Raw genomic sequence first — 22,252 nt, 5'->3', positions numbered from 1 at the left:
CTTAACGTCAGATATTTTCCAAAAACTCTGACGCTCACGTGCAAACGATGTTCAATACCAAGGTAGACATACCCAACGAGATCGCACTCAAAATTCTTAGTTATGTTGAACAAAGTGAATTGCTTAAATTTTCACTGGTATATAAACAATGTTTTGATGTTTGATAACCCGCTAACTGAGTAGGTTTCAAGAGCATGGCACAAAAACTGCTTTGACAAGTCATTATGGACCACCATTATCAGCACAGATTCATATCTGAATCACAATCCCGAGTTGCTAATAAGATTGATAACACGGTTTGCTGATACCCTCAACGAGTTAGTGATTGTCGTCAAGGATGAAACCGTTTTTACACGCGACCATGTTCTGCCATTTGCTTCGTCTCTCCTTAAACTGTCTTCGTTCACACTGCAGAGCTCAATGGTGACTGATTATGAAGTAATGTCACAAATATTAAGTAGTTGCGGTGCTACACTAGTTAACTTGAAACTTTCAACAGATTTGGCACTTGACAAGAATATTTTCAAACTGATTTCAAATTTTTGTCCAGCTTTGATAGATTGGACTGTATCTTGCCAGAACTTGGATCTGAACAATCTTACTTATGTTCTTGATAAATGTATACAATTGCGTGGATTTCATGGTTTCAGTGATGAAGTCATGGAGGATTTAGACTACTCTCCATTTGCACAATCTCTGTATCGGGTATCGCGTCGACTGCATGCGCTTTCATTGGATTTCGGAGACTGGCTTACAGATGACTATTTGCTACTTATTATTCACGGCGCGTCGTCTCCAATCCCAAAAGACGCGAGAACGGGTTTTTCCGCTGTTCCGCCATTTACACTGCGGAAACTGGAACTTGGCGGGTCACAAATCACGTCACAATCGATAAAAGAGTTTGCCATTGCCCATCTTCTTCCAGAGCTGGATTCGTTAAATATCATTTTATGCTACAACGTTTTTGACGACGGACTTGTTCCACTTTTACGGATATTGCCCAAACTGACGTCAATTGAGTGTCAGGACTGTTACCACTTAACGAATGCGACATTGAACGTGCTTGCAGAATCAGATTGTCATATGAACCTAACGCGCGTTGACTTTCGAAATGCAGAGATATCTAGTCAGGATTTTATTAAGTTTTTAGAATGTTGCCCAAAACTAGCAACAATCACAAAGATAATGACGGCAGATGAGTTTTATGGCATCAAAATACAGAATGAAGACATCAAGATGAAAGTAGGTCCGGTTGATTTTTTGGCTGATGAAATAACGTGCGAGTTTATTCATCAGCGGCGACCTTATGGTTCAATTAGCAGCAGATCGAACTTTTGAGCCTTCTCTTAATCTGTCTGTGAAGACATTGTCTTGAATGAGAGCTCATCTAGGCTAGACTTAATCGTGTGAAAGGTTTAGGGTAATTTGGGTTTGACTGGGAGTTTGTTCAGTATCCTCCCAACGGTGCGCACACACAACTCAGAGCAATAACCATGTTTGATACTACTCGTCTGCCTCATGAATTTAAAGTTCAGATTTTGCGATTTTTGAATCAGTCGGAACTACCAAAGCTGTCTTTGGTATGCAAATTACGCAGATGACTTTGTACATGCTAATTGAGTAGATTTCAAAGTCATGGTACGACGCGTGTTTCGACTCATCTTTATGGGCCACGATTGACACAGGCGATTTTCTCAATAATTTGCAATATACTGGTTATCAAGTGGGAAAAATTATATTACGGTTTGCAAGGAATATCACTCGGTTAAAATTTAGCACGTTCTACCATCCAGTGATTGAAGATTACGAAGTGGAACTGTTTGCTTCGTCCTTAGAAAAACTGCAGACTCTCGTTATAACTAACGAAGTGGCTACAAAGTATAATGTGATGTTAACACTACTCAGTTCTGCTGGTGCAACTCTTACCGAGTTGCATCTGTCAGCTGCAGTACGCATCAGTCCCGACATTTTACGACTCATTGCGAAATTTTGCCCAAAATTGAAAATTATATACATCAACTGTTGTGATATGACTTTGAATGGGCTGGCTGATCTTCATGATAAATGCACACAGCTACAGACATCCACCCTTGCTGGTATACAGCCAATTGGTCTCCATGACAATTACTATCCCTTCATGGAAGCTTTATATCGCATATCGCGAAAATTTGGGTCAATTTCCATTGACCATCTTGACTGGTTTACAAACGATTATATACGCATTTTAATGCACGGCACAAGGCTTGCGATTCCGAAAAACGAGATTACAGGTTACTCAGATGTTCCATCGTTTGCAATTTTACAACATCTAGAACTGGTCAGTGTCAAAATTGATTCAGCAGCTTTGGTTGAACTGGCGTACCTTTTGCCAGAGCTCACAAGCTTAAATCTCTCAGGGTGTAATAGTATCTGCGACAATGGGCTTGTCGCGCTTATGCCTACTCTGCCACAAAATTAATATCGACTGAATGTCAATGCTGGGAGCAATTGACAGATGTTACATTGCGAGCTCTAGCTGAGGCCGATTGCCGTATGACGTTAAAATACGTCGACTTTAGGCACTCTTTCATCACAGGTGAGAGTATTGTAAAGCTTTTGGAAGCTTGCTCGCTGTTATCTCCTGTGACTTTAATCACTTCAGATACTTTTGAATATTTCAAACCGTCCAGCAAAAATGTTGTAATAAAACGAAAGTATCTGCCCTATACTGCACAACCAGGATACGAATTATCTCACATGTTGCATAGATAAATTTCTTGATTGCTTTCTGCTTATCTACTTGTTACGTTTTGTTGTTTTGTATTTCGTGTCACTTGGACTCGCTATAAATGAGTGCTACCTTTTTTGCATGCATCATTTAATAACCCAGACGTTTACTGTTAGTGTTAGAGGCCACTGTTTCTCTTATTTGGTTCCAGGCTTTTCGCTGACAATATTTACCACTAGGTAGATTAGAAAATTTACTTGTGATTAGTATTAATTGCTTATTGGTGTATCTCATATATTATAGATGATAATCTGTAAATACTCCTGGTATAGGTCAAATTGATGGTGAATCAGAAAAACCCGGGGTAAATAACTTAAACTTTAAACTCCCAACTGGAAGTCCCAACACGAGACTTCATAGGAACGGTATGTACCATACAATGCAGATCCGCCTAGTACTTGAATTTATACATATTTACTGTTGATAAGATCATAGGCCAAATTTGTGACTAGCTAGTGCTCACTTGCTAGAAATTGCAAAGATGCCTGTCTCTGAATCGACGGTGGATATGAATCTCCGTGATCCGATCAGCAGACTGCCGCGAGAGCTTCTAGTCCCGATTTTTAACTACTTGGACTCATTAGAGTTAATCAAACTCTCGGCTGTATGCTTGATAGTTTATGCTTTAAATCAGTGTTTGACAGTTGCAGGTGTCTAAAGCATGGTATGATATTTGTTATGACGGTGCACTGTGGCAGAAGATCGATGCAGCAGAGTACTACAAGCACTTCACTCCATGTCAATTGACCAAATTGATAACAAGATCTGGACAATTTATCAAAGAATTGAATTTACGCGGATGTGTTTATCTCGAGAACAACGAGACACTGGCAATAGCTAAGTCGCTCACCAACCTGTTGTTCATCAGTTTAGAAGGTTGTCGCCGGTTTGATCACAATGCACTCACGCTTTTAGTTCGGAATAATAAGTTGCTTACACACGCTGATTTTTCTGGTTTGAATACACTTACAAATGCAAGCTGCTTTACGATCGGATCGTCCTGCTCTAATCTGGTCTCATTAGACGTGTCATGGTGTATGGGCTGTGATGCGGAAGGCTTGATTGATGTGCTCACTAAATGCAAGTATCTACGCGACTTTCGCATTGCTGGCTGTAGAAATGTCGACGAAGAAAAGTTTATGATTGCCTTACATCAAGCATCACGGCGATTACGAAAATTATCATTACATTCGTGCTCGTCCTTGACCGATGACTGCATCCGGATTCTTATCCATGGCAGCACTGATCCCATCCCGACAGACGTGCTAACGAATGTCCCACTTGTTATGCCTTTCAAATTACAGTATCTTAATATTTCTCACTGTGTACTCTTGACGTCTCGTACACCGTTCGAGCTAGCTGGTTTGTTGCCTGAACTTGCTGAGCTAGAGCTCGCAGGTATCCCTACTCTGTTTGACTCTGATATGAGTGCTCTAATCTTGACAACACCAAATCTGACTTACCTGGATTGCGAGGACTGCGTTCAGCTTGCAGACGGAACCTTATGTTCGATCGCTCAGTCCGCTTGCCATAAGGTGTTTCGGCACGGCCACTTTTCGTTTTGTGACAACATCACAGACAATGGTGTCACCGCTCTTCTTGATAGTTGCCCGTCTTTGCAAAACCTTGAGTTGGACAACACGCGAATCACTGACGCGACGGTGTATCGTGCCATCGATGTCACTCGCGACAGAGTTTACAGAATAGCTTGTGACATTCAGAAGTTGATATGGGCAAATGAGTACGACGTACCTAACGTTTACGATTTTTCTGGCATCATTCTTCGTCTCGCGACATACGATTGCCGCAACGTCACCTGGCGCAGCGCTTTGGCAGTCATGCGCAGAAATGAGGAGCGTATGCTCGTGACACGGGTCCGTGATGTGTGCAAACTCGACGAGCTATTGCCGTCTCTATGGGCTGATGCAAAGTCAGTAGAAGAAATCGTTCATCGGCTTGGCGTCACTCTACTTCCTCTAGGCTACATTCAACTCAAATCGGCGTTTGAGCATCAAAAGTACGTCGATGGTCATTTACAGTTCCTGATGATGGACTGCTTCGACACTGCGGTCGGCCTAGAACGTGAATTTGGAAATTTCTATGTCGGGAATCCGGAGTTTAGTTACTCGACCTACGCTCAGACCGCCATCAGACCAAATCTGCTGGTCGGAAACATTGAGGCGCTGTTGCACCATGTAGCGCCAAACCAGTACACGGATGCAAGCGGCGGTGCCCGACACTCACCTCGGGTCTCGGTGCGATTCAGACGGCGGTCAATCATGAACCAGGTCAGAAACGCTAGCACGACATTGGATGGTATAACAGAGGATGCTAACCAGATCGCACTGGACCGGCGTCGTAGATCTCCACTGTCTGGATGCACTATGATGTGATTTACAATATGTTAATACCAACGCATCATGACACTCTTCAGTTGTATATCAAATTACAAATATATGAATGTGCTAGCTTATAATTACAACGTTTCCATGTGCCTGATATTAAGCATCGGAAACGCCATACTCAAAACGCTTACGATTGATCTAGCCCCATAGACATCTTTATGCGCACCAAAAAAAATTGGCGACGCAGAATTCAGCTAGCCAGCTCAAAGTCATGGTACCGAAATAATAACCCGAAACTGAGCGAGGCAAAGAGGCACCCTTACATTGGAAGAGTGGAATATTGTATAGAACTGTTCTTTTTTTTTTCCTTGTGAAAATGTTACAAACCGAACAAATTCTCCAAATGCAAAAGCAGCGCGACCGATTAGTTATACTCAAATCAAAATCAAAATCAAACGAATCAGAAAACACCTGAAACAAAAAAAAAATTAATAATTCAAACCGACATTATCGCACACAGCCTCTCTATGCTTCTTCGTCCACGTTCCGCAGAAACCCGGCAACCCGTGTCATGTCAACTTCAGCAGGGTCACTCTGTACAGCCTGAACAAGGCCTTCTAGTAACGCATCGACATTTTCATCAGCCACACCGGTGCATCGCGCCACCACGCCTCGGAACTTGTCTTCCAGGTCTGAAGATCGTCCACGCAAAACTTGGGCTAGATTCTCAAGTTGGACCGCATTGCGCCGGTAGGCAGCGATGCGAGCACGGAGCACACCAATAGGAGGAACCGGTCCAACAACTTTGAGCGTGGAAGAAAAGTAGCCCTTAGTTGACTCGGCCGGAGGTGTTGCTCCGATTGTCGGTGTGATTGGAGTGTTGCCATCAACACTAGTACCAGCACTCATGCTTGCCGCGCCAATTTCGCCCAACTCAGACGCACTTTCCTCTACAATGTCAAGTCGAAATGCCCTATCAGCATCCACTTCTGCATTATCATCGTCACTCTTGCTGTCAATCGTGTCAAGATCGGCCATGGTTACGTCGCCAGTCTCATCTGTCATCACTTCGTCAGACCGAAGATTGCCATCCGCTGTAGTATTACCGTTCTCCGGCACCGTGCGCTCGCCAATCGCACCTCTCGCGGTGTTAAAGCGTGCATCTTCCTCTTTGATTGCATGCTCAAGATTTCGGTACCGCTGATGAAGCTCGTTGACGTGGTTAGACTGTTTTCGCAGTAGATCGACACGAGCACGAGATTGTGAAAGTGAGACAGTGGCCTCCCTTAGCTGGTTGTGCATTGTATCCAGAGTAGACTGCTTTGTCCGAAGCTCATCTTGAAAATCTCTGTCTAAAGATGAGAGCATTGACGACATTGCTAAATATGTTAAGACATATGTAACTAGTTCCCAAATTTAACTTACACGCTATAATATCCTTGCTCTTCTGCACAACTGCAGATGAGACCAATGGGCCGTTATTCTTAAACAGCGATGCCGGTGGAGGTTCAACAATATCCTCTGTACCAACACCGAAATCAACAGGTCTAAGACCCGCGCGATTGGGTATGCTCACATCGGCGCCAACTTCCAGTAGTTGCTGCACGATACTCTTGTTTCCAACTCTGGCAGCAATGTTGAGTGAAGTATCACCGTTTTTGTCTCTCGCGTTAACGACTTCGGACATAAATCGGCCTAGACCAACGCTATTTCTGCTACCTGCCGGGCCTCGTCGAACTATCCATTCCAATAAGCACTCCAAGTAGTATCTGCTTGCGCCAGATCGCCCTTTGATGCCTGCTGTCAATGCAATGTGGTGTAGCACTGTTCGGCCTTGATTGTCCGCTAACGTGATAGCGGGATATAACATATCAAGCAATTGTGGAAATGAGCTCTGATCGAGGTTGTTGGTTACGAGCACAGCACGCACTAACGCAGTCTCACCAGCATAGTTACCTCGCCGCGGATCCGCACCACGAGACACAAGGTCTTCAACAAGCTGAATTCGGGCCAGTGCCGCAGCCCAATGTAAGGCAGCGTGTCCAAGTTCGTCTATAGCCACGTCCACTTCAACTCTAGCTGAGGGCGACGACATTGTATTTCCAGCATTGACACTGTCAAGAACTGATAACTGTGACACCCCACTGGTCTCGTTTGTAAGAAAGATTTGAGTCATGACTTCTTTTGAATACTCGTAGTTAGGAATCTTGTTTGCATCTAAAGGCTCCAATGCAAGCTCTCTTGAATTGCCTTCGTGGTCATGTACATCATTGTCAAATGCAGCAGGATGCTCAATTATACTGTCACTGTCAACACGACTTCGTTTCCGTGGATGTAATTGTTCAGCATGCTCGTCCGCCTCATCTACATCAGTGGGAGCTTCCGAATTAAAAGAGACAAGAGACTCATGCATAGAACCTATTGCCGTTGGCATCGGGCTAGGCTTCACGTCTTGAGTAGAACCTTGTCCTTTGGAAGGCAATTTCTGAGTTGCCTTGCCCAGTGCAGTAAGAGCTGCAGCTGTGGAAGTTGAAAGTGGAGTAGCAAATACAGGAGTTTGAGCTGACATTGAAGCTGACATCGAACCGGATGGCGAAGCCAAACTGCTTTGGGCAGAAGCAACAGCATATATTTGCTTTCGACGAGCAGCTAAAGCTTGTTCTTTAGTTGGTGTATTCTCAGATTGCGGTGCCGACGGGTCAAACTCCAACAGAGGCAACAAAACATCCTCCACCAAATACTGTCTGCAAAACTGGCGACCGCGTTCAAAAGGTATCCATGTTCCCTGGTACTTTCCGTAACCGCCTTGAACTTTTTCATGCTCACCAGTATGTATTTCTTTTTCAAGGATTTTAGTTCTCCGACCTTTATCTACTCCGCCAACTTTGAGAATTTGAGTTGCATTCAGGTATGAATCCGATCGGCGACGCATAACCGCTACTCCATTAACATTCATTTCGTAAACAGGTATCCCAGAGTATACGGCCTGAAAAATCGTTAGCCTGCTATTGTAATAACAGATTAAAAAATAAACTCACAGTATAAATATTTGATACAGCAGGAGAATTAGCAATATGTAGTGGTGGAGGTGTTTCTTGAGAATGTGGAGTTGAAGTTCTTGACTCCGGGTTTGGCTGTTTCTGTGAGCCTAATAATATCGGTGTCTGTTGTGACATTGTGGATGATGCCGTTGACTGAGAAGAAGCGGCAGTAGATAGTTGGGATAATTGCTGCGAAGAAGAATTGGGCGGTAATGCGTGAATTACTGTGGAAGAGCCTAAATGTTGAGGAGGAGGAGGAGGCTGCGCGTAAGAAGTTGCGACGGATGACATCGAGGAACGCGTATCAAATAAACAAGACAAAAAAGGCGCGCGGGCCAAAACAGATAATTCTTACTGTTCTTCTAATTACCGTAAATCTCAATAGTAAAATGTGATTTCATGGGTCAAAGGACTGATTCGATTGCGGTGTGTGGGTTGAACTTGAAGGAAGAGCACAAAAGAGTGTGAGAAGCAAGTCGCGTCGCGCGCTAATCTTTGTAATGGTACTGTTTAGACGGGTTTCTATAATGTATTTATAAGTATTTATTAGCCCAAAATAAGCACAATTATGAGTGGATGCGCGTCTTGTGCTGTGTCAGTAACTGTCATCCTAAACCTCCCGTGACTATATGTACGGGTTAGGGTATTGATTGTACTGGTAGGAACTACAAGATAAGTTTAATATGCAAAAGTTAACTTCGGTTCGCGCCAGCATTTTATTCCTTGACAGCGCCGGTTGCTGAAGCTCAAAATCACCTCTACATACACAGCCTTTGAGCATAATAAAAACTCTTAAGATTTGGATATTCTGCTCAGTAATCACATCTATCAAGTCTCCATTATCAACAGGCTTATGTCACGCCTTGACGATGGGTTCGCGTGGGCGTGCAACGTTTCAAATCTTTGCCCAAAGTGATGGCGAAGAACAATTAGCAAGCATTCCTGAAATGGATCCGGAACTCATATCTCGAAGCTCATTCATTAATTCGTTTTCATGGAGCACGTCGCCTTTGGGTGATAAAGACAAATGGTCACCGACACTATTGACTTATTACCAGTTGGTTATGGTGACACCGCTGGCTGCTGTACTGGCGTATGGAGAAGATCTGACTTTGATTTTGTGAGTATCTACTGCTTTGTCTCCTTTGCACTTTACTAATAATTTACTCATCAGCAATGCCGACTTTGGGGATATTGTGGGTCTTGACTTCTGTACTTATTTTGGCCGCTCTTTTTACGAAGTATGGACTGGCAGTGAGTTTAGCGTAGAGCTAGCTGATGCCATGGCAACATGCATGTCAACAGCTAGACCTACGACTCTGGAAAACATGCTATTATTTGCGACTACGGCTGACGACCTTCTTCCGTTGCGAGAAACATATGTCACTTGGAATCTGGTCCCAGTTGCAGAACCAGATGGTTCCGTTTCTGGTGTATTAATTGCTGTCCGTGATACAAGTGAGGTGGTTTTGCACGAAAGGCGGAATGAAGTCTTGAAAGAACTGTACGATGCTACCGCTTCGGCTGAAGTACTATCTGTTTTCTTTACGGAATCTGTATCTGTACTTCGCAAACACAGTGCTGAAGACATAGCTCTATTTGGACTCTACATTTGCGAATCTCAGACATCTAGAGTTTTACAGTATAGATGCGGTTTTGGATTACAAGTAAATCCAGAAAGCATTGCATTTGACCCTAATCCAGCTTTGTTTGAGCAAGCAATCTTAGATACAGCCTCTAGTGGGGTTTACATCACAGCATCAGCAGACGGATTTCGCCAGTATATCGAATACGACCCTGCTCGAGGCTGGAGTGATGAGGTCAGTGAATTGATATTTTTGCCAATCATGCGAGACAACAATTCAGTATTTGGTGTTGCAATCATAGGATTAAATCCTCGGCGTTCTTTTGACGAGCCTTACGAGTTATTTTTGGAATTACTGAGCAGGCAGATTGCAACTGGTGTCGACAACCTCAGACATATAGAAGAAGCATCAAATAAGCTAAGCTGGGAAGTCGCGATGAGTTTACGACAGACAGAGGAACTACAGGAACAGTTAATGGAGCGTACAAAACAGTTGAAAGTTAGTGAAGGCCGATTTAGTCGCATGGCAACAATCCTGCCTGCGGGTTTATTTCTGGCGTCTGCTGAAGGAGAAATTATTTACGCCAATGAGGCGTGGTTCAAGTTGTCATCGCTTCCTCGTGATAACAATCCAACATACTGGATCAAAGCGGTTCACATGGGCGATAGAAGTCTGGTGCGCGATAGTTGGAGGCGTGTGATGCAAGGTAAAGATGAACGAATAGAGTTCCGATGGGCTCGTCGGCGTGGCGAAGCATCGACGGTTGAACGATGGTGTGATAGTGCAGTGTCAGCTGAAGTCGATGCTGATACCGGTAATATCCTGTACATCACTGGTGTTTGGAGCGATATCACCGAGCGGAAACAAGCTGAGGCCATGCAAAAGCAGCGAGCTGATGACGCTGTCGAGCGACGCAGACAGCAGGAATATTTTATAGATGCTATCTCTCACGAGCTACGGAATCCACTTAGTGCCATCATTCAAAGTGTGGATGTTGTCTGTGAGAAAGTCGAAACTGTGAAGTCGAAACTAAAAGAAATTGAGTTTGAAGAAGGTAAACAAGAGGCATTTGAACCAGAAGTTCAGGAGCTAGACGAGTGTCTCGACTGTTTACAAACTGTGCAACTTTGCACTTCTCATATGCGACAGATCATTACAGATACAATCAATTTAAGCAAGGTGGAGTCAGGGCTGTTTCCAATACATCCAATTGACTGCAGGCCAGTTGATGTCGCGCGTGAGGTTTTGAGGATGTATGAAAACGAACTGCGAAGCTTGTCGATCACGTACTCGTTTGAACTTGGAGAGAATTTCAAAGAACTAGGAATTGACACAGTTAAGATGGACCCTCGAAGAGTATCTCAAGTTCTAATCAACTTGGTGTCAAACGCAATGAAAGTCTTGGCAACTAGCGAGCAAAGGCACATTAAAATCAAACTTGATGCGTATCCGACAAAGCCGACGTTTCAGTTTCAGAACCATTCGTCGTTTTACGTGCACCAGCCACGGAGTAAGTCGGTGTATATGTCGAGTTCAACTTCGCCACCTAAACGGTCGGCGTCGCTTTCAGTCTCGTCCGGAACGTCATCCTCTTTGACGACACTTTCCGCGTTGGCCTCGATCGGTGCTACGACTGCCGCAGTCTCAGATAAGTCTGTGCCGCGAGCAACCTCGTATGCAACTTTGGCCGCTTCCTTATCTTCATCGCCATCTTCTCTCACTTTGAACACTGCTGATGCAGTAAAACAACAGCAGGAAGCCGAAAATACGGTGTACTTGATGTACTCGGTTAAGGATACTGGCTCCGGGATGGACGCAGAGCAACTGAAGACTGCGTTCCAGAAGTTTACGTCACATTTCACCCCCAGGACACATGTCAATTACGGTGGTGCCGGCCTGGGACTTCATATTTGCCGCAAGTTGGTTGAGAACCAGGGCGGTGAAATTACAGCTGAGTCGAAAACAAACGAGGGTTCCGAGTTTTTGTTTTACATCAAAGCCGTTCGGCCTGAAGGACAGGTGTCTCCATCAATGTCGAAGAAAACGCCTACAACGCCGTCAGTACCAAATTTTGAGCGTGCGGCATCGAAGAAAGTCGAAACAAAATATTTAGGCAAGACAATTCTTGTTGTTGAAGTAAGATATTGGACCATGAGTGAGGAAACATCAGCTAATCAAACAGGATAATATTGTTAATCAGAAGCTTTTGCAGCGGCAATTGCAGTCTGTCGGGTTCAAAACCATTGTTGCAAACCACGGTCAAGAAGCGGTAGATGTCGTCATGTCCGGCGCTGCGCCGGATGCCTGCGTGATGGATTGTGAAATGCCGGTCATGGACGGTGTACGGGCGGTCGAAACTATCCGTGAGCTTGAGCGGACCGGTGTTGTGTGCGGACGCTTGCCAATTATTGGTTTGTCGGCAAATGCTCGACAGGTGCACTTTGAACGGATGTCTGCGGCAGGATCTGACCGGTATCTGACGAAGCCATTCAGTTTTTCAAATTTGATCGACGTTGTGAACGAGCTGCTGGAGAAAAAAGAAAACTTCTTTTTCGAGCAAGAGGATGGTGTGGCACCTGATACCATGCCGTCGAGCTCAAACGCGAGCAGGAGGACGAGCGAGAATGAAGAATGAAAAATAACTGTAATATTTCTTTGCATTTTTGTGTTTTGTCGAATCATTTGGGACAGGGGTTGAATTAATTCTATGGGCACAATGTAGTAATTATTGTAAATTTTGTATTAACTCAAAACTTTTTTGATCATCATATTCTATACATCTATCTGCAATTTTTCATGTCAAATACAATTCGAAATCAAATAACGCCTCCGGTGTAAAACTCCCGCGTGCAAAAATAAAAAGCTGTAACTCTATGTACTTTTTAGGTGTACAACTGGAAATCCAGTCGTCTGTTACCTTCATCATGCGTGGTGTCCTTGTACGCTACAAGGTCCTCAGCGCTCATGGCCTCCATCTTGCGTGCTCTCTTCTTGTTGGCATAAGTGTACAAAGCCTTCGCCAACACAGCAACCAATGCGTTCGCGCAGGCGATTCCAATTAAAGCGGAATTACCTTTATGGTAGAATGGCTTGTCATTCTGCTGGTAAATGTTCGAGCCTGCGATTTTGCCACACTGTACGAAAATATTGTACCATGCGGCAGCAATAGCACGCCGTTCGTGATCATTTGAATTTTGAGAGACCCAAGCAATCATGATTGGATGGAAATACGGATAACCAACAATGAGTGTCAAAGGAACATATCGTGCCCAGCGTGAAGCATTGTCGGGAAGAGCGAGAAGAGCAATCAAGTTGGGGATGACCCAGATCGAGGCAACAATTGGGAACACCCATCTGATTCTGAACTTGTCCGACAGCTTACTGACGAACAGCATGCAAATGATACAAATGATGGAACCAGGAATGGTGAGCAGATTAGATTGCAGAGTGGTGAAATGCATAGCTCTGAGATTAATGGTCAAGTACTGCCTTCCTTGCAACGAGGGGATGTAGCCGAAGAAGCCGAGAAAGTAGATTGGTAAAAGGTATATGTCAAAGAGCGAAAAGAAAATAGTTCTCAAGTTGATATGAAGATGTCTGCCACGCTCCAACGCCCTAGTTTTTGAGCTATCATCGAGAATGACCTTAGCACGAAGAATTGCAGTTTCGCGAGAAGTGTAGCAACGAGAGATTTTCTTTTTGCGAATAGATGGAAGAACAAATGCCGTGCAGATGCCGATAACCGTAGTCAAGAGGCCTTCAATCAAAAACAGCCATTGCCAGTCAAACCATCCGTGAACCCCCTTCATTTGAAGGATACCAACAGCAAGCAGGGACGAGACAATATCCGTCATTGAAGACATGGACCAGATCCATGAGAAGCGGATAGCAAGCTCGTGAGATTGATAGAACGATGAGAGGTATAAGACAAGGCCAGGAATGAAGCCGCCTTCGCATACGCCAAGAAGAGCACGAGTGACTAGGAATGAGGCTCTATCTTTAATAAAAGCCTGGCAGAATGCGACGATACCCCATCCTGTCATCATAATGGGAATCCAAATTTCAGGGCCAAAGTATCGAATGACCATCTGCGAAGGGATCTCCATGACTAAGAAACAAACTAAAAAAACAGTCTGACCTAAATTGTAATCATTGGTTGTCATGTCGTTGTTAACCAAGAAATCAGTCGTCAACACGTTTGAAATGTTTGCCCGATCAAGCTCAAGGGAGAAAAACATGACACATGCCCACAGCATGACCCGCCAGTCAGTGAGTCTAAGCACACGTTTTTCTTCTGCTTTAGTCCATGCGCCTGGTCCTTCTTTTAGAAGAGCTTTCAGAATAACATCAGGATCATTGCTAGGATCTTCTTTGTCTGTATCATCGTGTCCTGCACCATGAAGATCTTCGAGGTTCAATTCATGCGAGTCATTTCTTCGCTTTTCGTCTATACTTTGTTTAGTTCCGAATCAGCGCAAAAAGGTTTGAAGATGACATACCTAAATACATTGAGTCTTGCATTTCATTGTCTGATTGAGCAGATGTTGAATCTGTAGAATAGACTGGACTTTGTGCTGATGCAGTCATAACTGTGAATATGACAAACTTGATTGAGAAGACTGAAAAAAGCGACGACTCGGTATTTATTCCAGAGCTTGTGCTTTTTAAGATTCGCTTGACTCTCTCAAATCTTGCTTTGTAATTTTTCATTCACCGGCGGGTCAATTTTCCAAGCAAGACTAAGACAGAAAAAGTTTGACAGCCCGGATTGCCCCTGGTTTACTCGAAATAGTTTAGTGCTATACTTTAAATTGCGCACGAAGCATAGGAGCTAACGTAATATAGTAATTTACTAACTTTATATAGATTAGTGTAATAACGCCATTACGATACTGTGTGAGAACATCTCGCGTCATGATTTGAACTGTCTGAGACAGGTACCGATGATGCAGATTTACGCAAAGTGACCTTGACTCGTTCTTATCGCCTATCGTGATGGCGCATCTGATATCTCTGATAATACTGTAGAATCAGATCGCATACATAATACAGTGTTTATTTAATTGTCTGGAATTAGTGGAATTACAGGCTGAATTTGGTGTATATCTAAATGCAAAAATTTAGCAAAGGCGTCTTAATTGCCGTGAAAGGCTTGACTGTGGCTTGAAGCCGCGCGGTTTTGTGCGGCGAACCAATCAGTAATCTGTCCAAACTTTACGTTTACCACTACAAACCACCGCAACAGCCAAAGGTTAGGGTATTTGTATTTTTGGTTGTGGCTTTGTTCTATTAGAGCAGGGCTCGGTCAAACATTACGAAGAGATTCAGTCCCCGGTCACGTATAATGCCAGAATCGCGTCATCTTGCACAATGCTCCTATTTTTCTGAACCAATTCTATTATATGCAGCGATCACGGGGGGTTTACTTCTACGCGGTCATTAAGTCTGTCGCATAGTAACTTGGTATGTCATTAATCGGCGATACGACCCATCAGCATATGATAAATCAGTAAACTCTTGTCATTTAACATAAATGTAACGCAATGTATCAAGAATATACCCGTCAATCCTGTTTTTCGTTTCCGTGTTTGCTTCCGCACTCTTTACAAGTTACAAACTGTCAAGTCTTACATGACAATGCATCCACCATTCGCCAAGATCTTAGCTTTGAGTCTCATATCTGACAGCACTAGCCTAGATAATGACTCAAGACAAAACACTGGAATTCTAGTTCACAGCTTTGTGATTGACTATATGAAGACTGAGACAATGTCGCCAAACTATATGCCGATGCAGCCACAGCAACATCTGTAATTATGATTCCAGACTAAATCTACTGGCCACGACCTAATACTACTCAATTACACCGTCGTGCACCTTCCATTGTTTAATACTCTTTTCTTGGCTGCACGTCGCTTGCATTTGGTGCGGGGATTAGTGTTTTGCGCTATTGCTTGAAACACTTGCCAGACAAGTACCTATACAACAACACATCATCAAGCTGGCAATGTCAGATAATTGTAGATCATGAATGCTAGTAAACGTAAATCTCAAAGAGAATAACGGCTCAGTCTTGCAAGTGAGTCTCTTGAAGGTCTGTTTGTCACAAGCCCACTATTGCTTACTGAACTATATTGACCGATTTATTTTACTGCTTTGAGCAGCATCACTTCATAATAAAGTTCAATTATCGTCGTTAATGGGACGTCTAAACTAACATTCCGATCAGGTTCAATTGACTGTTAAGTAGTTCCAAATCCAGTTATAGTTGTCACCAACAGTGCTGTACAAAACTTGATCGCGAAGGAGGCTGGAACTGGCAAGTTGATCTCAACAAAAAAGTACACAGCAAAGTATCAAAATATTAAAGCAATAGTAAGTGAGATTGCAAAGCGTACTGTAGTGGATCAATTTAAGAACTATCTTGCCCTAAAACGGTACCTCATAAAATTTCTATAAATCTTGCCCTTTTACTCAAAAAACATAACAGCAAATTCAGCATATGTAGCAACACAAACACAACACAAACCCGTTGTAATGCCAATGCAGCAGAAATATCTTAAAACTTGAATTGATTTGAAGTACAGTCTAGTAACATATATTGAGCAAAATTACAAGTCACTCTCTAATGCACTATTTAAAATCACAAATCTTTAACGAGCTGCGGAAGTATTGTTTTAATCAATAAAGTCTTTACACAATAAAATGACGATTGCTATGAAGCCGAGTATTCATATCGAAGCCGCACGTGAAAAAATGGCTTTGGGACAAGGATCAAGACTACGGCGAAACAATGAGCACGTCTAGTGCGCGCCTTTTTATTCGTTCGCTCAATAATCAATCACTCTTCCTTTGCTCAGAAGCAGTCATTTATGAGTGTCAACGCACAATGAACGGATTTTTGAGGACGCGACTGCTAGTGGCCACCCAATGTTGTCGTCAACAAGCAATTCGATGGAGCAGTCATTCTACTCCAGATGTGGGACCAAGTCAACGGAGTAAAGTTACGTTACACGCGATCCGAAACATGTATAGAAAAAAGATTCCAATTAGCGTATGTGATGTGTATTTTCGGTAAGAATGAGTGTAAGTCTGATGATTACAGGCTTTGACAGTTCATGATTTTCCTTCAGCCATGGTTGCCGATAGAGCAGGTGTTGATTTGGTTTTGGTTGGGGATTCTCTTGCGATGGTTGCACTGGGATATGAAGTATGCTTAATTAGTTGCGACTTTGCCGTATTCTACTAACATTTGTAGAGCACAAACTATCTCTCAATGGATGCAAGTAGACTTTGAACTACAAGATGTTTGGTGCTAATAAAGTTAGGAAATGCTGTATCACTGCCGTGCGGTAGCTCGAGGTTCTAAAGCTCCTTTTATAGTTGCAGATCTTCCCTTTGGGACGTATGAAGTGTCGCCGCAGCAGGCACTCGCCAGCTCAATACAGCTTGTGCGCGACGGTCATGCTGAAGCAGTCAAACTGGAAGGCGGATCGGAGATGGCAGAAACCGTCAGAGCCATCACAGTTACAGGCATACCAGTTCTTGGTCACATTGGGCTGACACCGCAGCGTAGTACGTCGCTTGGCGGGTTTAGAGTTCAAGGCAAAACGGCAGCAGAAGCTGAATCACTTGCTCAGTCGGCAAGAGACTTGCAAGATGCTGGCTGTTTTGGTGTAGTGTTGGAAGCTATGCCGGCCGAGGTTGCAGACTACGTGACAAACAGCATTACGATTCCAACTATTGGAATTGGCGCTGGATCTGGCTGTGACGGGCAGATTTTGGTTCAACTTGACATGCTTGGAAATTTTGATCGGTTCACACCTAAGTTCGTAAAGAAATACGCGAACAATTTTAGCACCAACGTGGATGCGATTGAAAACTACGTGAATGATGTTAAGAGCAAGGACTTTCCTTCTCTCGAACATACGTATCCAATGAGCGATACTGAATTGGAAAAGTTGAAAAAGTTGAAGCGTTCATAAAGCAAGGCGGGCTAATTATGGTGAAGTCATGCATAGAAATGCTGATGTAATATATTATAAATAGAAAGAATAAATTCTGGAGATACAAATTTTTGGACTTGAAATGCGCTGCGCAATCTTCGGGTCAGATGGGCCTTTAGACAAAATGCTGACCCGGTGTGGGGTGAATTGAAACTGTACTCATTACCCGACCCGAGCTTCGTGGTATGACGGCTGAAGCGGGATTGCCATACACGACCATCAATCTCCACCTGGTCCTTTTATAGTAGATTTTAAGGCGTGTAACAACTTGATCTAAAGAGCTAAACACCGGTTAAAGCCAAGTTTAACGTTTTTGCTATTCTAGTCTAAAGAATATTATTTGTTAGAGTACTGGTTGAAAGAATGAGGTTAGTACATTCTATGACTGAGACCACAGTAGCACCGAGTACTGATATTATAGTTCTCCGAAACGTCGTATCGAGACAGACGTTATGAAGCTGTAAGCTTACTGATCTAATCAGTTCAATGCATGTTCTAATATAATAGTCTGATGAGTGACTACGAAGTGACGCTTGTCAATGGAAGCATGTTAGTGACTATTTGTACGACATAAAATCCTGCTAATACATGGACAGGCAAGAGTTCTACGTTCGGTTTAAAGGTCCTGAAGAGAGTGCGCTATTTTGACGTTTTTGAAGGGAATCAAGTTAACATCATAGCTCCATTTCAAAACGGTTTGTGGAAAGTACACGTCGAACTGCCAGATCAGTATCCCTACAAATCACCTTCAATTGGATTTATGAACCGAATTTTTCACCCGAACATCGATGAATTGTACAAATCTGCCTGTACGTTTTGAGAAAAATGACTGACAAATTTTAGGAGTGGGTCAGTTTGCTTGGACGTTATCAATCAGACATGGAGTCCGATGTTCGGTATGGACATAATGAATTCAATAATTGTGGCATGAAGAAGTTAATTGTTTGACAGACATGATCAATATCTTTGAGGTGTTCTTGCCTCAGCTGTTACGCTATCCCAACCCGACTGATCCTTTGAATGGTGAGGCAGCAGCGTTGCTCATGCGAGAGCCCAAAGCTTATGACGTCAAAGTGAAAGGTACGTGGGCATGACCAGTTTTAAGACGGGAAGGTTAATGGATTAGACTATGTCAACAAGTACGCGAGTGTTGATGTGATGGAAGATGAAGACGACGAATCTTCAGCCGACGAAGAAATGAGCTCTGTTGGTAGCTATGATTCAGATGATGAACCTGCAGGGCAGATGGAGGTCTGAGTCTTAGAATCGAATATGCAAGGGCGTCAGGATGGAGTTTTTTAAGGCTTAAGTTGAGATCATTTGTATATAGGTGAGGCTTGTTTACTGCAGGGGTATGTAAATGTTCGTAAGAATCACGAGAATCAGGACTTGGAGTGAACGAAACAAGTCAAACTGTCAATGCCCTAGTTTTATTGTTTTCAGTGACACGACTTTTTAATATATGGTTATTGATTGAATTTGATTGTGAGACCATTGTTTGTGTTTTCCAACGCATGAACGTACGAAATTCCAGATTGTCTATCAATCTTAAAACTTCAGACACTTAATGTTTAATTTTGGCTGTTTCAGGTTGAAGGATTTTCAAGGTGGAGAAGATAATAGTAATCTATGATACAACAATTACTTCTATTGTGTGGTGTCAAAGTTGAGGCAGATGACACGGAATGAATAGACAAAAGCGACCCTTTGCCGTGGAAACAAACAAGGTGTAGTATTGAAGTATAGTGATTAGGTTTAGATTGCAGGCTATAGTGCCACTCTATTTTCAGTAATTACATCCACATAAACCTCGCGTACATGGTTCTCACGTACATGGTTCTCACGTACAAGGTAGTTAGTTAACGCTAACTTTACTTAGCCGAGAGTGATTATTCACTAATAAATGTTAACATATTAAACTATATTTTCATAGTAGAAATACAATGTATAATATCAAGTGTACCTTTCCTAACTGATTGTAATAGGTAAGTCAATGCCCATCATCAATGTTGAACTGGCAGCTTCAATCTCAGCTGAATGGACCTCCTGAACCGTGCCTTCATTATCAAGCACAACTCGTCATACTTTCAGTTCCAATTCCAAAGTGAAGATCTGCACGACAGCTTAATAAAAATTATGTTAGCTTATCATTGTAATAACAATAATGTCAAAGACTGGTCTCATCACATAATAGTGTCCTCTTTCATAATCTAACTGCATCCAGTTAGAAGATTATCAGCAAGACATAGCGTAATTTAACGTTCGCGCTAGTGTCCTCGTGGCCGACTCGTGGCCTCTCCTGACATGCGGCTTGTCAGTGCGTCGCCTTGATAAGGTTTAGTCTCAGCCTCATACTACCGCAGCAACTCCATGGTTAATTCGATAGCCATTACAGTACATTCCATTCCACGCTGTCTCTAATACAAATCTTTTACAAGATGCATATATTCCCCCTCTCCTTCTCCACTCTTTATTTCTATAAGACGCAGTTCTTCATATTCAATTAACTTGCATTCGTTCATACTTCATCATCGTGGTCATGGGCAATAATCCGTCTACTTCAAGAGATGTAACTCAAGAAAATCAAAGTTGGTTTGCCCTTTTGTTGTACTGTTCTTAATTAGATGAATGCTAACAGTACAGTATCTCTCCTGCAGTTTAGACTTATGGGTATAGTTGGTCGCGGTGCATTTGGAAAAGTTCGTATTGTCGAGCACGTTATGACAAAAAAGCAGTATGCTTTGAAGTATATACCAAAAAACCAAAGTACGTGCGCAGCTTCATTATATTCAATTATCAAAACAATCTCTAACAGGAAATTTAGTAATAAAAGCAGATAGTGCAAAGAACATTATCAGAGAGCGTCGCATTCTTGAGAAAATTCGTCACCCATTCATCTGCAATTTGCGATACTCCTTTCAAGACGCAGATTATCTGTACATCGTGGTAGACCTTATGACGGGAGGAGATCTCAGATTTCATCTGAGTCGAAGAACTTTCAGTGAGTCAGCAATCAGATTCTGGATTGCAGAACTAGCATGCGCATTGAATTACATCCATGACAGAGATATTGTGCACAGAGACGTTAAGCCAGAAAATATACTGCTGGATGCTGACGGTCACGTGTGTCTAGCGGACTTCAATGTCGCTTTTCATATTCGCCGCAACAATAAACCTGATAGCCCTCGAGTCAGCATGGACAACGCCACACAGTCCACTACAAATCTTTTGCACGGGCGCTCAGGAACAATGACGTATCTGCCTCCAGAAGTGTATACCGGTGAAGGATATGGCACTGCATGCGATTGGTGGTCTCTTGGCGTGGTCTTGTACGAATGCATATACTCTCGTCGTCCATTTCTTGCCACGCCCGAGGACGAGTTGATTGCCCAAATCAAACAGGCATCACCTAAATACTACTTAACCTCTCCCCCTGTCTCTTATGAAGCCGAACATGCGACGCGGTCGCTGCTTTCACCAAATCCATCCACAAGGCTTGGAGCAACAGGCATGTCGCGTTTCTTTGAAGAACATTTTTTCTCCATGTATACACTAGAAGAACTTGAAGCCAAAAGATATGGGCCAATTTTTGTCCCGTCAAAAGCACAAATGAATTTTGATGCCGCATATGAGCTTGAAGAGCTTCTGTTTGAGGACACCCCATTGGAAGTACGCGGTGGCCACAATAAGAAACGGGGATTTCCCAAACTTGATGCAAGCGCTGAACAACTGCGTGAAGCAGAAATGCACAAGGCGTTTGAAAATCTGTTTGAGGTCTTTGACTATACTGCAGTCAAAGTCACTAACAAAACTACGATTACTCCCAGGGAGTATCTCGTGCCTCATAATCGCTCTCAGCCACAGTCACGGTCACGAACTCCTGTTGCTACTGAAAAATCCACTCCTGCTGTTTTGAACAGTCGGAGCCAGCAAAAACAGTCAGCTCTAGTTGGACAAATTTCTAATGACTCGTCCTCAGCATCAATTTCATCAACATCTGACTCGGACCACGAAACACCGGCCTCGTCGCCTGCATCTTCCACATTAGATGACGCAGCTGCAACAGGGATTCAAGAGTTAAAACACATAGTCAGCTTGAACACTTCACCAATACCTCAATATTATGAGTACAAACACAGCTTGTCGCTGCCGCAATTGTCGAGTACCACGCGCCAACGTGATAATTGCCGTAATATTTCATACCCGCAGTCACGTTTAGTGAATCAAGCAGCACCTAACAAGCATCACGAATCAAGAAAACTTTTGCGGTCGGAAAGAGATCAAAGTCCTAGTGTATTTGAAAATGGCGTACTAGGAAAAGAAGGTGCAAGGACCATTGTCAGATCTTAAATGGTCAAATTTTGGTCTTATTTATTGCGTTTATAGCTCTTAGAAGGTTTTGAAACGAGTATTTTAATGGAAAACAGTTCATTTAAAGTCATCAAGACCGTAGTTTAACGAAATCGGAATGTTCCGTAACGTACAAACCTTGAATCATCAAACAAAA

General features: G+C 43.1%; 8 protein-coding genes across 8 annotated transcripts; 6 read left to right on the top strand and 2 right to left on the bottom strand.

Moving 5' to 3' along the window:
* Positions 1-47: 47 nt before the first annotated feature.
* Positions 48-2,458, top strand: V1512DRAFT_253033 (uncharacterized protein; the record flags this gene model as incomplete). The annotated part of the gene is made up of 4 exons (XM_066914737.1): positions 48-137; positions 184-1,242; positions 1,452-1,580; positions 1,625-2,458. The coding sequence occupies 4 exons, from the start codon at positions 48-50 to the stop codon at positions 2,456-2,458; spliced, it is 2,112 nt and encodes a 703-aa protein (XP_066771974.1).
* Positions 2,459-3,275: 817 nt separating this feature from the next.
* Positions 3,276-5,160, top strand: V1512DRAFT_207121 (uncharacterized protein; the record flags this gene model as incomplete). The annotated part of the gene is made up of 2 exons (XM_066913396.1): positions 3,276-3,371; positions 3,418-5,160. The coding sequence occupies 2 exons, from the start codon at positions 3,276-3,278 to the stop codon at positions 5,158-5,160; spliced, it is 1,839 nt and encodes a 612-aa protein (XP_066771973.1).
* An 85-nt stretch (positions 5,161-5,245) lies between these two features.
* Positions 5,246-8,444, bottom strand: V1512DRAFT_283554 (uncharacterized protein; the record flags this gene model as incomplete). The annotated part of the gene is made up of 3 exons (XM_066918012.1): positions 5,246-6,491; positions 6,538-8,098; positions 8,151-8,444. 3 exons carry the CDS (start codon positions 8,442-8,444, stop codon positions 5,638-5,640), a joined length of 2,709 nt encoding a protein of 902 aa, XP_066771972.1. The 3' UTR covers positions 5,246-5,637.
* Positions 8,445-8,866: 422 nt separating this feature from the next.
* On the top strand, positions 8,867-12,547 carry V1512DRAFT_238088 (uncharacterized protein). The gene is made up of 3 exons (XM_066914165.1): positions 8,867-9,273; positions 9,328-11,875; positions 11,922-12,547. Exons 1-3 carry the CDS (start codon positions 9,023-9,025, stop codon positions 12,372-12,374), a joined length of 3,252 nt encoding a protein of 1,083 aa, XP_066771971.1. The 5' UTR covers positions 8,867-9,022; the 3' UTR covers positions 12,375-12,547.
* Positions 12,464-14,448, bottom strand: V1512DRAFT_238085 (major facilitator superfamily domain-containing protein). The gene is made up of 2 exons (XM_066914164.1): positions 14,239-14,448; positions 12,464-14,186 (listed from the first exon to the last, which is right to left on the bottom strand). The coding sequence occupies exons 1-2, from the start codon at positions 14,324-14,326 to the stop codon at positions 12,622-12,624; spliced, it is 1,653 nt and encodes a 550-aa protein (XP_066771970.1). The 5' UTR covers positions 14,327-14,448; the 3' UTR covers positions 12,464-12,621.
* Positions 14,449-16,226: 1,778 nt separating this feature from the next.
* On the top strand, positions 16,227-17,812 carry V1512DRAFT_291022 (3-methyl-2-oxobutanoate hydroxymethyltransferase). The gene is made up of 4 exons (XM_066918240.1): positions 16,227-16,793; positions 16,845-16,949; positions 16,998-17,021; positions 17,068-17,812. The coding sequence occupies exons 1-4, from the start codon at positions 16,533-16,535 to the stop codon at positions 17,722-17,724; spliced, it is 1,047 nt and encodes a 348-aa protein (XP_066771969.1). The 5' UTR covers positions 16,227-16,532; the 3' UTR covers positions 17,725-17,812.
* A 153-nt stretch (positions 17,813-17,965) lies between these two features.
* V1512DRAFT_262291 (ubiquitin-conjugating enzyme type E2) lies at positions 17,966-19,411 on the top strand. The gene is made up of 8 exons (XM_066916240.1): positions 17,966-18,113; positions 18,167-18,205; positions 18,253-18,294; positions 18,342-18,379; positions 18,426-18,540; positions 18,589-18,641; positions 18,697-18,825; positions 18,872-19,411. The coding sequence occupies exons 1-8, from the start codon at positions 18,109-18,111 to the stop codon at positions 19,000-19,002; spliced, it is 552 nt and encodes a 183-aa protein (XP_066771968.1). The 5' UTR covers positions 17,966-18,108; the 3' UTR covers positions 19,003-19,411.
* A 697-nt stretch (positions 19,412-20,108) lies between these two features.
* On the top strand, positions 20,109-22,182 carry V1512DRAFT_262288 (kinase-like domain-containing protein). The gene is made up of 3 exons (XM_066916239.1): positions 20,109-20,333; positions 20,389-20,511; positions 20,570-22,182. The coding sequence occupies exons 1-3, from the start codon at positions 20,285-20,287 to the stop codon at positions 22,093-22,095; spliced, it is 1,698 nt and encodes a 565-aa protein (XP_066771967.1). The 5' UTR covers positions 20,109-20,284; the 3' UTR covers positions 22,096-22,182.
* Positions 22,183-22,252: the final 70 nt, after the last annotated feature.

The sequence above is a fragment of the Lipomyces arxii genome, assembly GCF_038497795.1.
Source record: "Lipomyces arxii strain Phaff 12-163 unplaced genomic scaffold V1512scaffold_6, whole genome shotgun sequence".
NCBI classification, from domain to species: Eukaryota; Fungi; Ascomycota; class Lipomycetes; order Lipomycetales; family Lipomycetaceae; genus Lipomyces; species Lipomyces arxii.
Note: the sequence above shows the minus strand (reverse complement) of the source record. Positions and strands in the feature narration are given on the sequence as shown.

Bases quoted from the DNA above. Each gene is read 5' to 3' on its own strand.
- V1512DRAFT_238088 (XM_066914165.1), top strand. From the start codon at position 9,023: ATGGGTTCGCGTGGGCGTGCAACGTTTCAAATCTTTGCCCAAAGTGAT. The intron at 9,274-9,327 runs GTGAGTATCTAC...TTTACTCATCAG, and splicing joins GAAGATCTGACTTTGATTTT to CAATGCCGACTTTGGGGATA. The intron at 11,876-11,921 runs GTAAGATATTGG...CTAATCAAACAG, and splicing joins AGACAATTCTTGTTGTTGAA to GATAATATTGTTAATCAGAA.
- V1512DRAFT_291022 (XM_066918240.1), top strand. From the start codon at position 16,533: ATGAGCACGTCTAGTGCGCGCCTTTTTATTCGTTCGCTCAATAATCAA. The intron at 16,794-16,844 runs GTATGTGATGTG...TGATGATTACAG, and splicing joins GAAAAAAGATTCCAATTAGC to GCTTTGACAGTTCATGATTT. The intron at 16,950-16,997 runs GTATGCTTAATT...TAACATTTGTAG, and splicing joins TGGTTGCACTGGGATATGAA to AGCACAAACTATCTCTCAAT.
- V1512DRAFT_238085 (XM_066914164.1), bottom strand. From the start codon at position 14,326: ATGACTGCATCAGCACAAAGTCCAGTCTATTCTACAGATTCAACATCT. The intron at 14,187-14,238 runs GTATGTCATCTT...AACAAAGTATAG, and splicing joins GCAAGACTCAATGTATTTAG to ACGAAAAGCGAAGAAATGAC.
- V1512DRAFT_262291 (XM_066916240.1), top strand. The intron at 18,380-18,425 runs GTGCGCTATTTT...TTAACATCATAG, and splicing joins GTTTAAAGGTCCTGAAGAGA to CTCCATTTCAAAACGGTTTG. The intron at 18,541-18,588 runs GTACAAATCTGC...GACAAATTTTAG, and splicing joins CACCCGAACATCGATGAATT to GAGTGGGTCAGTTTGCTTGG.
- V1512DRAFT_262288 (XM_066916239.1), top strand. From the start codon at position 20,285: ATGGGCAATAATCCGTCTACTTCAAGAGATGTAACTCAAGAAAATCAA. The intron at 20,334-20,388 runs GTTGGTTTGCCC...CTAACAGTACAG, and splicing joins TGTAACTCAAGAAAATCAAA to TATCTCTCCTGCAGTTTAGA. The intron at 20,512-20,569 runs GTACGTGCGCAG...CAGGAAATTTAG, and splicing joins GTATATACCAAAAAACCAAA to TAATAAAAGCAGATAGTGCA.